The 12822-nt window shown below is 32.1% G+C and overlaps 1 protein-coding gene across 3 annotated transcripts; it reads right to left on the minus strand.

Moving 5' to 3' along the window:
- Nucleotides 1-3148: 3148 nt before the first annotated feature.
- LOC129309858 (protein LAX PANICLE 2-like) lies at nucleotides 3149-6111 on the minus strand. Of its 3 annotated transcripts, none has more exons than XR_008592966.1 (4): nucleotides 5863-6111; nucleotides 5687-5734; nucleotides 5416-5488; nucleotides 3149-3522 (listed from the first exon to the last, which is right to left on the minus strand). XR_008592966.1 is itself a non-coding variant. In XM_054951605.1 (3 exons), exons 1-3 carry the CDS (start codon nucleotides 5740-5742, stop codon nucleotides 3355-3357), a joined length of 297 nt encoding a protein of 98 aa, XP_054807580.1. In that variant the 5' UTR covers nucleotides 5743-6111; the 3' UTR covers nucleotides 3149-3354. The 3 variants fall into 3 exon arrangements, 1 of the variants encoding a protein (XP_054807580.1); XR_008592965.1 differs by having other exon boundaries at nucleotides 5856-6111; XM_054951605.1 differs by having other exon boundaries at nucleotides 5687-6111.
- Nucleotides 6112-12822: the final 6711 nt, after the last annotated feature.

A 12822-nucleotide genomic window follows, 5' to 3' on the forward strand; every position in this document is an offset into this window, starting at 1 on the left:
ATATTAGGCCTGAGAGCTCAAAAATCAAATTTTACAAATAAAATTACTTTTGAATATCACATTTTTTGGATGGACACTTTTCACCCTGAACCTATTAAGAGATAGCTCTAAAAGGTCCGGTCAAATTATTGCCTCGCCCCCAAAAAAACATAAGGCAAATTTTCTCATATTCAACTCATATCTATAGTCATATCTATACAATTTATTTCTTTCTGTCAATAATAACCTACAGTAATTTAGACTAGGCCAAGGAAAGAAAAATAAAAGGAAGAACAAATTTTTTTAAAAATAATATGTGAACTTCATGCATTTCTCTTTCCAACTTTTCTTTTTAAAAATGGGTAAATCATAGAGAGAAAATTCTACTTCCTTTCTAAATTTATCTATGGATGTTTTTCATTTCCCTCCTCCTATCTTCCTATATTTGTATTCTTATTGGTGTTGCAATCTAAAATTAGATTATTGTATATTTTTATGTTTATAATTTTATAAATAAAAATTAAAAATTGTAAAATAGTTTGGCAATAATTATATTTTTTTTCTATTAGTCTTTGCCCAATGAATTTTTTTTATTCCATAAGTAATATATAATGAAAATTAGATAAATAATATATCAAAAATTTAAGTTCTATGATTCAAATGTTACGGGTTAATATGTAATTTAAACCTTGAACTCTAGGTCTAAGAATAATTTAAATCCTAAAATTTTAAAAGGTATATTCTAAATTTTAAACAATTAAAATTGTGGTAATTTCAACCCATCATCAACTTAAATAAATGTTTGTTAGTTTTTTTAAAATTGGGACCAAATGTGTGATTTTCACCTAATTTCACACTCCTTCCCTCTCTCCTACTCTCATTTAGTAAAATCGCACATTATACCCTATTTTTATGAGTGTTTGTTGAAATTTAATAGTGAAGTAAAATTAGCTTAACTTTAATTGTTTAAGTTTTTGAAATGTATATTTTAAAAATTAGAGTTCAATCATCTCTAGACTTATAGTTCAAGGTTTCAATTGCATATTAACTCAATTATTATTGTCCATATGAAATTAATAACTTTTTTTCTCATTTCTGTTTTTTGGGTCAGCCAAACATAAGAAGAGAAAATCAAGTGCATTCATTATTTTCTCCAATCTATTTTCTCTTCTCTTATTTTTCTGTCCCTATTTTCCTCATAAATCAAGCCTTATAGTTTGCTTGTCTCCAATTTGTTAATCGAAAACAAAATTGTAATAAATAAAAAACATAATTATAAAATGTAAGAGAAAATTATTTTTGTAATGCAAAATGGCACTACATGATGGCACATCAAAAAAGATATCATTGTGAAGTGCTCAGGGCGGGACAATACCATGGCCACCAAGTATACGGATGATGTTACTCATATCCATTTGGTATAATTAGATGCATCTTTACACTGCACGTAAAGGTGAATTAGAATTATATGCATTCATTAAAAATAATTTACATTAACTTTTATTTTTTTCACAAGCTACTACTCAAACATTAAAAAAAAAAAAAGAAGAAGGGACAAAACAGGCTAGAAGGTTAAACAGAAAAAGGAAAAACAAAGTGTACGTTTTTAATATTATCTGAATCCCTCTCTTTTATTTTCCCTTTTTAACTGGATTTCTAGTCATGGGACCTTTGATGACATAAGGAGGATCTTAAGCTTGCTTAAACTTATCTTGGATTACACATGGACTTGGTTACCATATATGATGCCACCTTGGCTGCTGTGTAAAATTTAGGTGGTTCTTAAAAAAAATGAAATAAAATGAATAGAGAAAAGTCAAAATTAAAATGAACTAAATTACTTTTTTCCCTCCATGGTAAGCATGATGAAATTTAATACAAATATTAAAAATGTGAATGTCATTACACTCCAAAAAACTTCATAAATTATTATGACTCTCAACTCTATATACAAATTTTTTTATGAATATGGTTAACATATTCTCTTTATATTTTGATAATCTTACCTTTTTATTTTTATTTTTTAATCCATTATATTTTATTTTTTTCTAGCAGCCAAATGAGATCTTAGTTGCCACCTTTCATATCAACTTGGATGACATGATATGGTCACATCAGGAGGCTCTTCTAACCTTTTTTTTTTTTTTTTTTTTGCATTCACGTGTGCATTGTATTTTTCTATATAATAAGTGACGGAGTCATTGCTTGGAAACATTATTTAGCAGCGAAGCTTCCACATATGTTGCTAACATTCCTTTCCAAAGTAATGTAATGCTCCTTCAGCCATTCAGATTCAAGAATTATACATATTGGCTCAACTTTTCTTCAAGACCAGAATTTACATCGTCACAAATGAAATAATTCTTTTTATCATGTTTTTTCTGTTAGTAAGATTCAACTTTATAACCATATCTAGGGAATATGTCTAAAGGTTTCTGCGTGCCATATATTAATTAAATCGCCTCTCTCTCTCTCTCTCTCTATATTTATATATATACGAAATCCCTATTTTGTCAGCTGCAAAAAATAATCATACATAAGCGACTTGTATTGATTCATGAACTATAGATTTATATAACATGCTGATGGGAGGAGTCAAGCAAGTGCTTAATTATATAGAAAAACAAATTTTATTTTTTATTTTTTAATCCATTATATTTTATTTTTTTCTAGCAGCCAAATGAGATCTTAGTTGCCACCTTTCATATCAACTTGGATGACATGATATGGTCACATCAGGAGGCTCTTCTAACTTTTTTTTTTTTTTTTGCATTCAACATGTGCATGTATTTTTCTACATAATAGCGACGGAGTCATTGCTTGGAAAACAGTATATTAGCAGCGAAGCTTCCACATATTTGCTAACATTCCTTTCCAAAGTAATGTAATGCTCCTTCAGCCATTCAGATTCAAGATTAATACATATTGGCTCAACTTTTCTTCAAGACAAGAATTTACATCGTCACAAATGAAAATAATTCTTTTATCATGTTTTTTCTGTTAGTAAGATTCAACTTTATAACCATATCTAGGGAATATCTAAAGGTTGTCTGCGTGCCATATTAATTAAATCGCCTCTCTCTCTCTCTACACACACACACACACACACGCGGAAATCCCTATTTTTCAACTGCAAAAAATAATCATACATAAGCGACTTGTATTGATTCATGAACTATAGATTTATATAACATGCTGATGGAGGAGTCAAGCAAGTGCTTAATTATATAGAAAAACAAATTATAAGGGCGGCATTAGTTTTACATGACGAGAAGATCAGAAATTGATATCTAAAACACATGTAGTTTGATAACTAAAATAAAATTAGAGCTAGGTAGCTACAAAATGATGATGTCAGTTATATATTAGAGACGACTATATTTTTTGGTAAAGTAATGGCATTAGATTAGGGGTAGGCATGCCGACAAGTGATTTAGATGAAGAGTTCAAAGAATCAACAAGTGCAGGTATCCAAATAGCGTCCCGCACCACCTTCAAGCTTTGCACATTCAACAATCTCTGTCCCATGCATAAGATGTCAACCTGCAATAGTAAATTCTATATATAAACTGTGCGTGATGGCTATATATATAATATAATATCATGCAGTAAATGGGGTTATGATAATCAGTATCATGATTTCTATTATAAGCTGTAAGATGGCTTATAGAAATGGCTTTCTAGTCCCTCCCAAGAGCATTACACGTACTACTATTATAGTTGTTTCAGGCAGCTAGCAGAATCAAAGACTTACATTGAAGAAAAAGTAAAAGAGAATAGGAATACTTTCAACATGGAACCATTGCAAGATCCGTCATGCACAAATAGTACTCGTATAACACAGTCATAAAGAAATAAAGGAGAGCAGTTGGGAGTAAAGAGAAGTAGCATTGATTATACCTACAGAAATGTACGAAGATAATCCAATTTAACAGCGGGTTTCTAATAATTGGCAAAAAATCTTGTGTTCTCAGCCCAAAGACTCAAAATCTTTCAATACCGTGATCATTTTCCTATTCAGTCGATGGTGAAGGTAGATTAATCACATCACTATTCTTCTTTCGATAAAGAATTAAACCATTAATCCTAAGTAAATAGAGAACGACTTAGCTTTCTTCTTCTTCTTCTCTTGATCAGAAAAGGGATATTCATTAAATGATGAAGAAAATAATGTTAAGCCATGAGCCATCGGCAAAGGCATTCAAAAGGCTACAAATGATGGAGAAAAAACAGACTAGCCTATACCCTCACGATCGTAGTCCATTAAACATCAGTTGCAAAGATAAACGTGAACTATTTACACATATCTTAAATCAGGCATTTTCTTATATAGCCACGCACGAATCTTAGTGTAACATATGTGATGAACCTAATTTGTAAAATCCTCAGACAGGTCGCAGAGGAAACAATTTTTTTTCTTTAAAAAAGATAGTATATCAAGACCTACAAACAACAAAGAATTTGTGTATCACAACCAAAGCCAAAAGCAGAAGATGTATAACGTCGGAAGACTTGCAAAGCGCCTCCCTGAATAAATTCTTCGATACATCAGTTATAATTTCAGGCTGATAATATTCTGTGGTTAAATTATACGAATCACCCTCTTATGTAAGCATTCCCCTGACATTTTGATAATGCTTGGGCAAAAAAAAATCTCCTCCGATTCATTTACCTTCTATATAAGGTTAACATTCTGCACGAAATATTGTGATTTATTCTAAATTAGCGGTGATGCAAATTAATTATATTGATATTGATATCTATTTTTTGATTTGATAACGAAGACAAATAAGTAACTTTGATCTCAAAATTATTGGGAACACATTTTATTGAAATGATTCATTCACCGAAACCAAAGACTTTAACTTGACAAGTTAATATATAGCAAATTAAGAAATTTTTTCACCATCAGATTTTTTAAAAGTTACAAGTTAAAAAGCTTATCAAAGTCATTTTCCTTACAATATTTTTCCAAGTTAAGTTGCTTTAATATTATAGTGCTTCCTGCAAACTTGATGAAATATAAGAACTTAACAAAAATATAATAATAATAATAATAATTAAAAGTTTTAACGCTCGAGAGGTTGATGCAAAAGAAGGTGATGATGAAACCTTGTTGACAGTTAGTTCATCATTAATGGTCTACCATCCAGACTAGAGGTACCCTCTGAAATTGTAAACCCTAAAACACACTAGCTAGGGCTTTCGATTTCATTTCTGGTCAAATGCATGGCAGTTGCAGAGAAGAAAGATATCATTCACATAACATGACCCACGTAATGAGAGCTTGTCAATTCACTTCCTCTAATGCATGCATGCTTTAATATAATAATAATAATAATAATAATAATAACAACAACAACAATAACAACAAATTAATGAAATCAAAAAAAGAAACAGAAAGAGATCATATCAGATTGAGGATGAATTATGTACCTCATTTTCGTTGGCAAGACCAAGTTTTGTAACCAGATACTTCTTAACCATGAAGATCGTCATGTCTTCGTTCCTTTCCCAGAGTTAAATAAGGACAAAAGGAAAAAACATTGACAAGAAAGTTAGAAGAGAAAAAAAGAGGCCACAGAAAAGGCAAAGAAAAGCTAGAGTCAGCCTTTTCACTCATTTCAATAAACCCATCATTAAGAAAATGGAAAATATATGCTTCTGATATGATGATCAGGCATGCATGCTAACTTGCACCACTTACTTCACTCTAATGTACGCCTTTGGCACCTGAGGCAAAGCTTCTCCTCTTCTGCGCATTATATCCAAAACCCAATTAAAACATCGATAACCATATCTAGCCAAATTAACTCCCTCCAACAGAGATAAAAAGATAAAAGAGCGACAGTACGGATATTCATAAAATTACATACAACTGACATGGAAAGAAACCGAGGTACTAAAACGTGATGATGTATCGAAAACTCAGGTTGCTTGTGTACATCTTGTAATGATGGACATAACACGAGAAGAACACTTGTTGCCGGAGCAGTAGGCAACAATGATTATCAAACCCAAAATTAAGTAAAGTTGATTTTAGAAAGCCTCTGTTAAGATCATTCCAAGTGGGTGAAGACTACATTAAAACTGTGTCATTTATTTAAGGTTAGTGCGATATATGCTTGAAAGCTATACAGTGCCTAATGATGATGAAGAAATGGAAATTTGGGCTTACTGGTTGTAGAAGAGCGAAGCGTAAACCACAAACCAGAGTGGTGGGGATTTGTGTGAGAGTAATGATGAGAATGAGGTGGTGGAGTGGGATTATTATACCAATCTTGAGAATCCATTTGCCATGATGGTAACCTCCCAATAAATCTTCTTTTTAGTCTTCCACACCCACCATATCTGAACCCTCTTCCTCCATGTTTGGCCATAATTTTAATCCTAACCCTAACCCTAGTGAGCCAGATCTTGGACCTACTCTGCGTTGATTCACCAATAATATCACCCACTTGTTGTCCTGCACCAGGTTGCAGCAGATCCTGACCCCAATTTTAGCCTCAGCAAGTCGTCTTCTTCTCCATCTTCCTCTTCCTCGTTATCATCATCTTCTTCTTCTTCAACCTCCTGTGCACCTTTTGTCCTTTGTCTTCATCGATGTATTTGAAGAATTGGTTGTTAAAGATAGCGAGAAGAAGAGGCCATGAGTAGTGTGTGTATATTATAAGCTAAGGCAGCTATATCTTTTTCAAGTAATGCGTTTGATAAAAGAGAAATGGGGTAGGGTTCGGTTTGGCTCTTTAAGGAAGAGTAAGCTTTTTCCAAACATTAACCATCATCATCAGAAAAATAAAATAAAATCAAGCAAATAGTATTGAGAATAACCCTCAATATATTAAAAAAGAAGACAACAGAAAAGGTTTCTTCTCTCTTGAGCCTCACCGGATTAAACCCAAAACATAGAGAGAGAGAGACAAGCAGAGAGAAAGGGCAGTTTCCTCTTTTCCGAGGAAAACTGATGGGGTCTCTGTTACATCTGAACAGTTTCGAGAACTAGGATCGTGGGAGATTTGTTTGTTTCTAGTTTGTAGTGCCAGGATACACGCAAAGGAGGAAGAAGAATGAGGGGGAGCGGGGGGGGGGGTGGGGTTGGGGGGAATGATGATTGTGTATTGTTCGTAGCTGATGTTGAGTTTGAATTGAAAGGAAGAAAGAGGAAGAAGGAAAGAGGAAAGCGTGATTGGGGCTGCGACTTCTGTAAACGTACGAATCGGTTTTCATCTGCATCGTTCTTCGCACTACCCACTGTTCCTTCCTCTGTTCATCCTCTTTGTCCCCTTTTTTTTTTTTCCAGACATCCTCTTTGTCCCTTGAAACGTAAAAAACCAACAGCCGAATAACCTTTTCTCGATTTTTGCCCTTTTCTTTTCCTTTTTTCTTTTTTCGATAACCAACAGCCAAATAACTTTTAATTTGTCAAGGCCTTCCGCGATGATCAAGTTCTTTAAGGAAAGTTCCGTTTTTTAAGTGTCAGCAAAATTTAGGTCCAATAATTTTTATCATTACATTTTTTAAGAAATACATCTGATTTTTTTAAAATAAATCTGACGATATGATAATTCTTATTGCATTGAAGTCTCAATTTTTTCTTATTGTAAATAACTTTTAAAGCACAATTATTAAAATGCCCTCACTTTTTTCAAGAATCATATAACACTTTGTAAGTATATATTAAACCTTTTGGATCAGTTTTCGTTAACAAATTAATTAAAAACCAAATCACAAGCTAACTCAAGTTGTTCACAAGTAAAGAGGATAAAAGCTGAAAACAAAGTTTATAATATACGCATATATATAATTTTGTATTATAATATTAAAATGCTTTAATAACTTTGTGGCTGTATGCTTTTTTTTTTTTTCAAGTCAACCAGTCATAGGTTCAAATATAATCCCATCTCACAGCCACCTTATATTAAAAGGTGAGGGAGATTTGGTGGTGGGTGGATGTGAAAAAAGATAGGGAAGTGAGGGCATTTTATTATTTATACTCGAAAACTATATGGGAATTAAGGGGTAAAAATGTCCCTAAATTTTATCAAAGGAGCAATGAATATTCTTACATTTTAAGAAGAACCATGTTATCTTAGAAGTATTAAAAGTAAAGCAATATCACCTTTTTTTTTTTCCAATGTTTGACTAGAGGATTGTTGAAAACTTTGATGTGGCAAAGCCACATGGTGGCATAGCAAACCCTACAAGAAAACTCTAATTATAAAAGTTTTGTGATTGCAGATCAATCAAGCCAAACACTAGATACCCTTCTAATTATAGAGGAAACCATAGGTGTTGTGAGCTTCAAGTTTATAGTCCACCTTCTAATATTCCCTTAACCTCTGCAACCCCTCATTTTCCAATCCGATTTACTGCATAAAAATGTAATTTTCAGCACCAAAATCCATAAGAAAAGTGAGAAACACACCTTTTTTATGGGGAAAAAAGTTACAAGTACTAGAGCTCCAGTCCAAGAAGCATTCATGATGCTTCAAGAAATCAGGCAAAGCTCTAATTGAGGAGGGAATTGGTGAGGAAGTGTTCACGATGGCAGACGGGTCTAAGGGAGGAAGTAATGTCGGTGTTTGTGGGAGAAGGGGCTTATCGGGTTTCTAGCAGTCCTAAATCGAAGGAGTGGATGATAGCTTCGAGAGTGATGCTAATGGTGAGAGTGAGAAAGAGGATGGCCAAAAGAGAAATGATTGTGTCTTGGAAAAAGGAAGACGATGAAGCCTTTGTTCCAAAACATGGCCTTCCAGGTGAAGCATGACGCCAGCGCATGGAGTGAAGTATGATTGCCGTGGAGAGTTTATCAAAATTCCATTAGTCAATGTTTGTCAAAAGTTGGAAAAGGTGACATTGCTCAACTTCTAACAATTGCAATGCAACATTATTCGTTCTAAAATGTAAGGATACTTATTACTTTTTTCAAAAAATTATTAGAATATTTTTGCCTCTTAACCCAATTATATACAAGAAAGGGAACTTTGAACTCCAATGTAATATTATAGTTTTATGATATCTTGAGCCTGTTTAGCAGTATGTAAAAGCTTTTTATGGAAGTGAAGGCAAAAGAGGAAGAGGGGAAAAAGTGATGTGAAAAGGAAGATTTAAAATGTTTGACATACACGTGTAAAAATGAGTCGTAATTTTATGAAGGAAGTGAGGAAGGAATAAGTTTCATGGATATGTATACGGATATGAAAATAGAAATGGGTTTCACCAATTTTCATACAATCCATTTTTCATTAGTTCCACTTTTAATTCTCCAATCCAAATTTCATACAACCAAGAGCGGGAGGAGTGTTTAAAATGACTTCCTAAGGACTGGGTGTAATTTCCCCTATTTTTCATGTTGGTCGTAAGGAGCGAGTAATTTTCCCTGTTAAAAAATAGTGGCATGAATGAATTTAAACTTTATATATAATCATGGATGAAAACGTGTGGCACTTGAATTTGACTGTAAACTACTCACTGACGTTATTGTTACTCCCACACGTCCAGTATCCTGATTGAAGATGTTTGAAAATAGTTACAGTCTTGCATAGATGCTGTATTCTATATCAAGAAAAAGTTTTTTAGGGCAGGACTTTTCGCAGTAAATCACTCCTAGATTCTATATAGATGCTCTATTCTATGTTGTTACATCTTTTCGCTTGAATTTTGAGATCATGTGATGAATCAGCTAGCACATCCAACGCTCTAACAAAGGATGGGCCGCCAAGAACTTTGAAATATTAATTGATGTTAACTCTTGTTAACAAAATTTGAAATTATTTTTACATATATATATATATATTGATTATTAATTTTGAAGTGAAAATGTCTATCTATCTATATGCATGAATAGCTCTGTCTATAATATACATAACCTTTATTAAAAAAATGCTTACTTCAATTCTGCAGGAAGAATTTATGTCTAAACAAATATGCTATATTTTCTTGTTTTGAAAATATTTTATATATATATAAACTTATATACTTAATTTTGTATACAAAGGCATATTCATAATGATAAATATGGGGATAAAATTTCAAGATAAAGATGGTTTTATCAATTTTTATAAAATTTTGGGGTAACGAGCAATATACCTCTAAATTATTGTATGAATAGTATATTAAATTGTAAACTCATAAAATATGTAAAAAATTTTCTCAACTTTTAAAATTTCAACTTTCAAAAACCTTTCATGAAACAGTTGTTATTTTTCAAGCTGTGAAGCCTACTCACATGCATGTTAGCAATGTCAGCAATGGTACGTTAGCAATGGTGAGAAGGAATGAGTACTACATCAATATGTGTGAGCGTGCCCCTCAATCTAAAAGGCAACAGTCACATTTTTATGATTTATTGATAAGATTTTAAGTGTTTAGAATTTAAAAATTAAAAAAAATTACACATTTCACTAGTTTAGCATTTAGGATGACATTCACAATAGTTTAAATAATATATTGCTCATTAAATCTAAAAATTTCATAATTTTTAAGGGGAGATAAAAATTAAGAGGGAGCAAAACTAAAATAGCAGAAATTTCACATACTTTCTTGTTGAAATTACACTTATTGCCCCTTCTTAAAAATTGCAATTTCCTGTATTCTCGTTCAAATTATCAAACATACATCTTTAAAATATTATTTACTCTTTTGTTTATTACAAAATCAAATTTATGATGCAAATGTAATTAATAAATATTTTTAAGCTTTTCATATAATTTATTTATATATTACTTTAATTAATACTTATAATTATATTTTCTTAAAGAACATTTATATTTATGTTTGACATAAATATTGCTCCTACTAATAAATTTTTCTGAATCCGTCTGACCGTCTCTACTCTCATTAGACCCGTCCCCGCTTATATGCTAAGCTTTTTTAGGTCTCCCGCTAGCTAGAGAGTTTCATGTTCATACTAACTGTGCTCAAAAGGTCTGTGAGTGGAGGTTGACTTTAGGCTAAAACCAGCACCCACCCTCATAATTGTCACAATCTTTAAATGACCAAATTTTAGATATCAATGAAAAAAAAACGAAAAATATAAACCAGGATTTCTATTCAGTCGTAATGCCGACTTACATATTGAAAGCATAAGGTTTGGTGCACTAGGCATGCTTCTTTGCAAACTTACAATTGTGACATCTCAACTTTTTCTTTTTCTTTTTCTTTTTAACCCAAGTTAAAATCAAAAAATTTACCCCTGGAATATTCGTCAAGCTCCACATTTACATGTACTTTTTGAGAGTCACGTCTCACTATTGAGAATTTGGTTACTATTGCATGCTTAAAATTTGAATTTGAAATCCTTGATTAAGCATTTGGTGATAGTTGTTGGTCTTTTCTAGCAATAAGCAGTTTACATGGAATTTTGTTACTCTCACATGCACTGTATGCACGGGTAATGAATTTTAATATATTGATACACTATATAAAAATATAATATTTCCTGGCCAGATTATATATAAAAATATTATGAATGATTACTGAACTTAATACTATTTATTGACGTGACGTGATAATGAATAGAGTCTATTATAGTGTAAAGACTAAAGAATAAATTATTTAATTATTATTCTTACCAGCACCTCTTCCCCCACTTGCCAGCTTCTCATTTCCATTTTTTTAGTGAAAATAGCATGGTTTAAAAAATCGAGTGCCCGGCTCTAATTAAAAAGGCAAAAAAATATGAGGAGGATAGGGCACATTATTAGAGAGATTAGAGAATTTAAGCTCCCTCAATTCCTAGCTTCACATAATTTTCAACATGGCAATTCTGTTTTTTTTTTTTTGGGCCAAACATAGCAATTCAACTTAGTGGTCAAAATTTCAGGTCCTGGGTTCGCTTTCCATGCGACACTTACATTTTGGAGGAGTTACTTGTATTCCTTCACACAGTCAAGCTCGTGACCAACAGGGTAGGCTATCAAAGCCCATTGGGCCGGATGTCCCTGAAAGTCCATTGGATTCCTCCAACCATGCGTCTTGTTTCATCGTTTAATATTCTCCAGCGAACGTGACATTTTAAGAACCTCTAGCAGAAATAATTTCAAGTAAGGACTCTACCAACCAAAAATTTCAATTAAGGACCACCAATTTTGACATTGTAACAGAGATTTAGGTTCTCTTACAAAAGAAAAACTACTCATTTACTTATAGTTTTAAGTTAATTGTAATTTAATTTTAAAATTTTAGTTATGTACAACTCAGTTCCTATAATTTTAATTCAATTATAACTTAGTCTATAAATTTTAATATGGTGCAATTCAATCTCTATAATTTTAACCATTTAAAATATTGATCTTTCTATTTTTTTTAAAATGTATAATGACTAAAATTATTTCTTCACTACTAATATTTTAAATAGTTAAATTATAGAGATAAAATTATACCAAATCAAAGTTTAAAAACTGAGTTGTAACTTAATCAAATTATATAGATTGGATTGCATTGAATTAAAGTTTAGGAATTATAACTCTAGGGTCCAAGTGATTAATTTATCCCTATGAAAACACAAAAGAAAATTTGCCTTGGACAAAAATACCCTTACAAATGAAAAGGGGAAAAGAGAAGCATTGAATCCTATTTTCCCATCCCCTTCATCTTTTCTCTTCCCTCTTTCCCATCTTTCTCTTATAATCATTTAAGTTGCTAAACGTTGATGCCTGAGGCAAATCCCTCTCGTCTTGTTTATTTGTAAAGATAAGTCTCCATTTCTTTTCTTCTTCTCTCTTTGAAGTGATCTAGGCAAAGTTCAAGTTAGGAAGAGCAAGAAAAATCTCGATAAAAATGGCCATGCAGTGTTAATGGTGGATATGGTTTTGCTATGTACAATAAATGTAATGTAAAGCA

The sequence above is a fragment of the Prosopis cineraria genome, unplaced genomic scaffold (assembly GCF_029017545.1).
Source record: "Prosopis cineraria cultivar Desert tree isolate PC_DT_omini unplaced genomic scaffold, ASM2901754v1 PC4, whole genome shotgun sequence".
Classification (NCBI taxonomy): Eukaryota; Viridiplantae; Streptophyta; class Magnoliopsida; order Fabales; family Fabaceae; genus Prosopis; species Prosopis cineraria.

Coding starts and splice junctions, on each gene's coding strand:
- LOC129309858 (XM_054951605.1), bottom strand. CDS start 5,742: ATGCGCAGAAGAGGAGAAGCTTTGCCTCAGGTGCCAAAGGCGTACATT. Junction 5,489..5,686: donor AAGGCGTACATTAGAGTGAA/GTAAGTGGTGCA, acceptor ACTCTGGGAAAG/GAACGAAGACATGACGATCT. Junction 3,523..5,415: donor GTCTTGCCAACGAAAATGAG/GTACATAATTCA, acceptor TTACTATTGCAG/GTTGACATCTTATGCATGGG.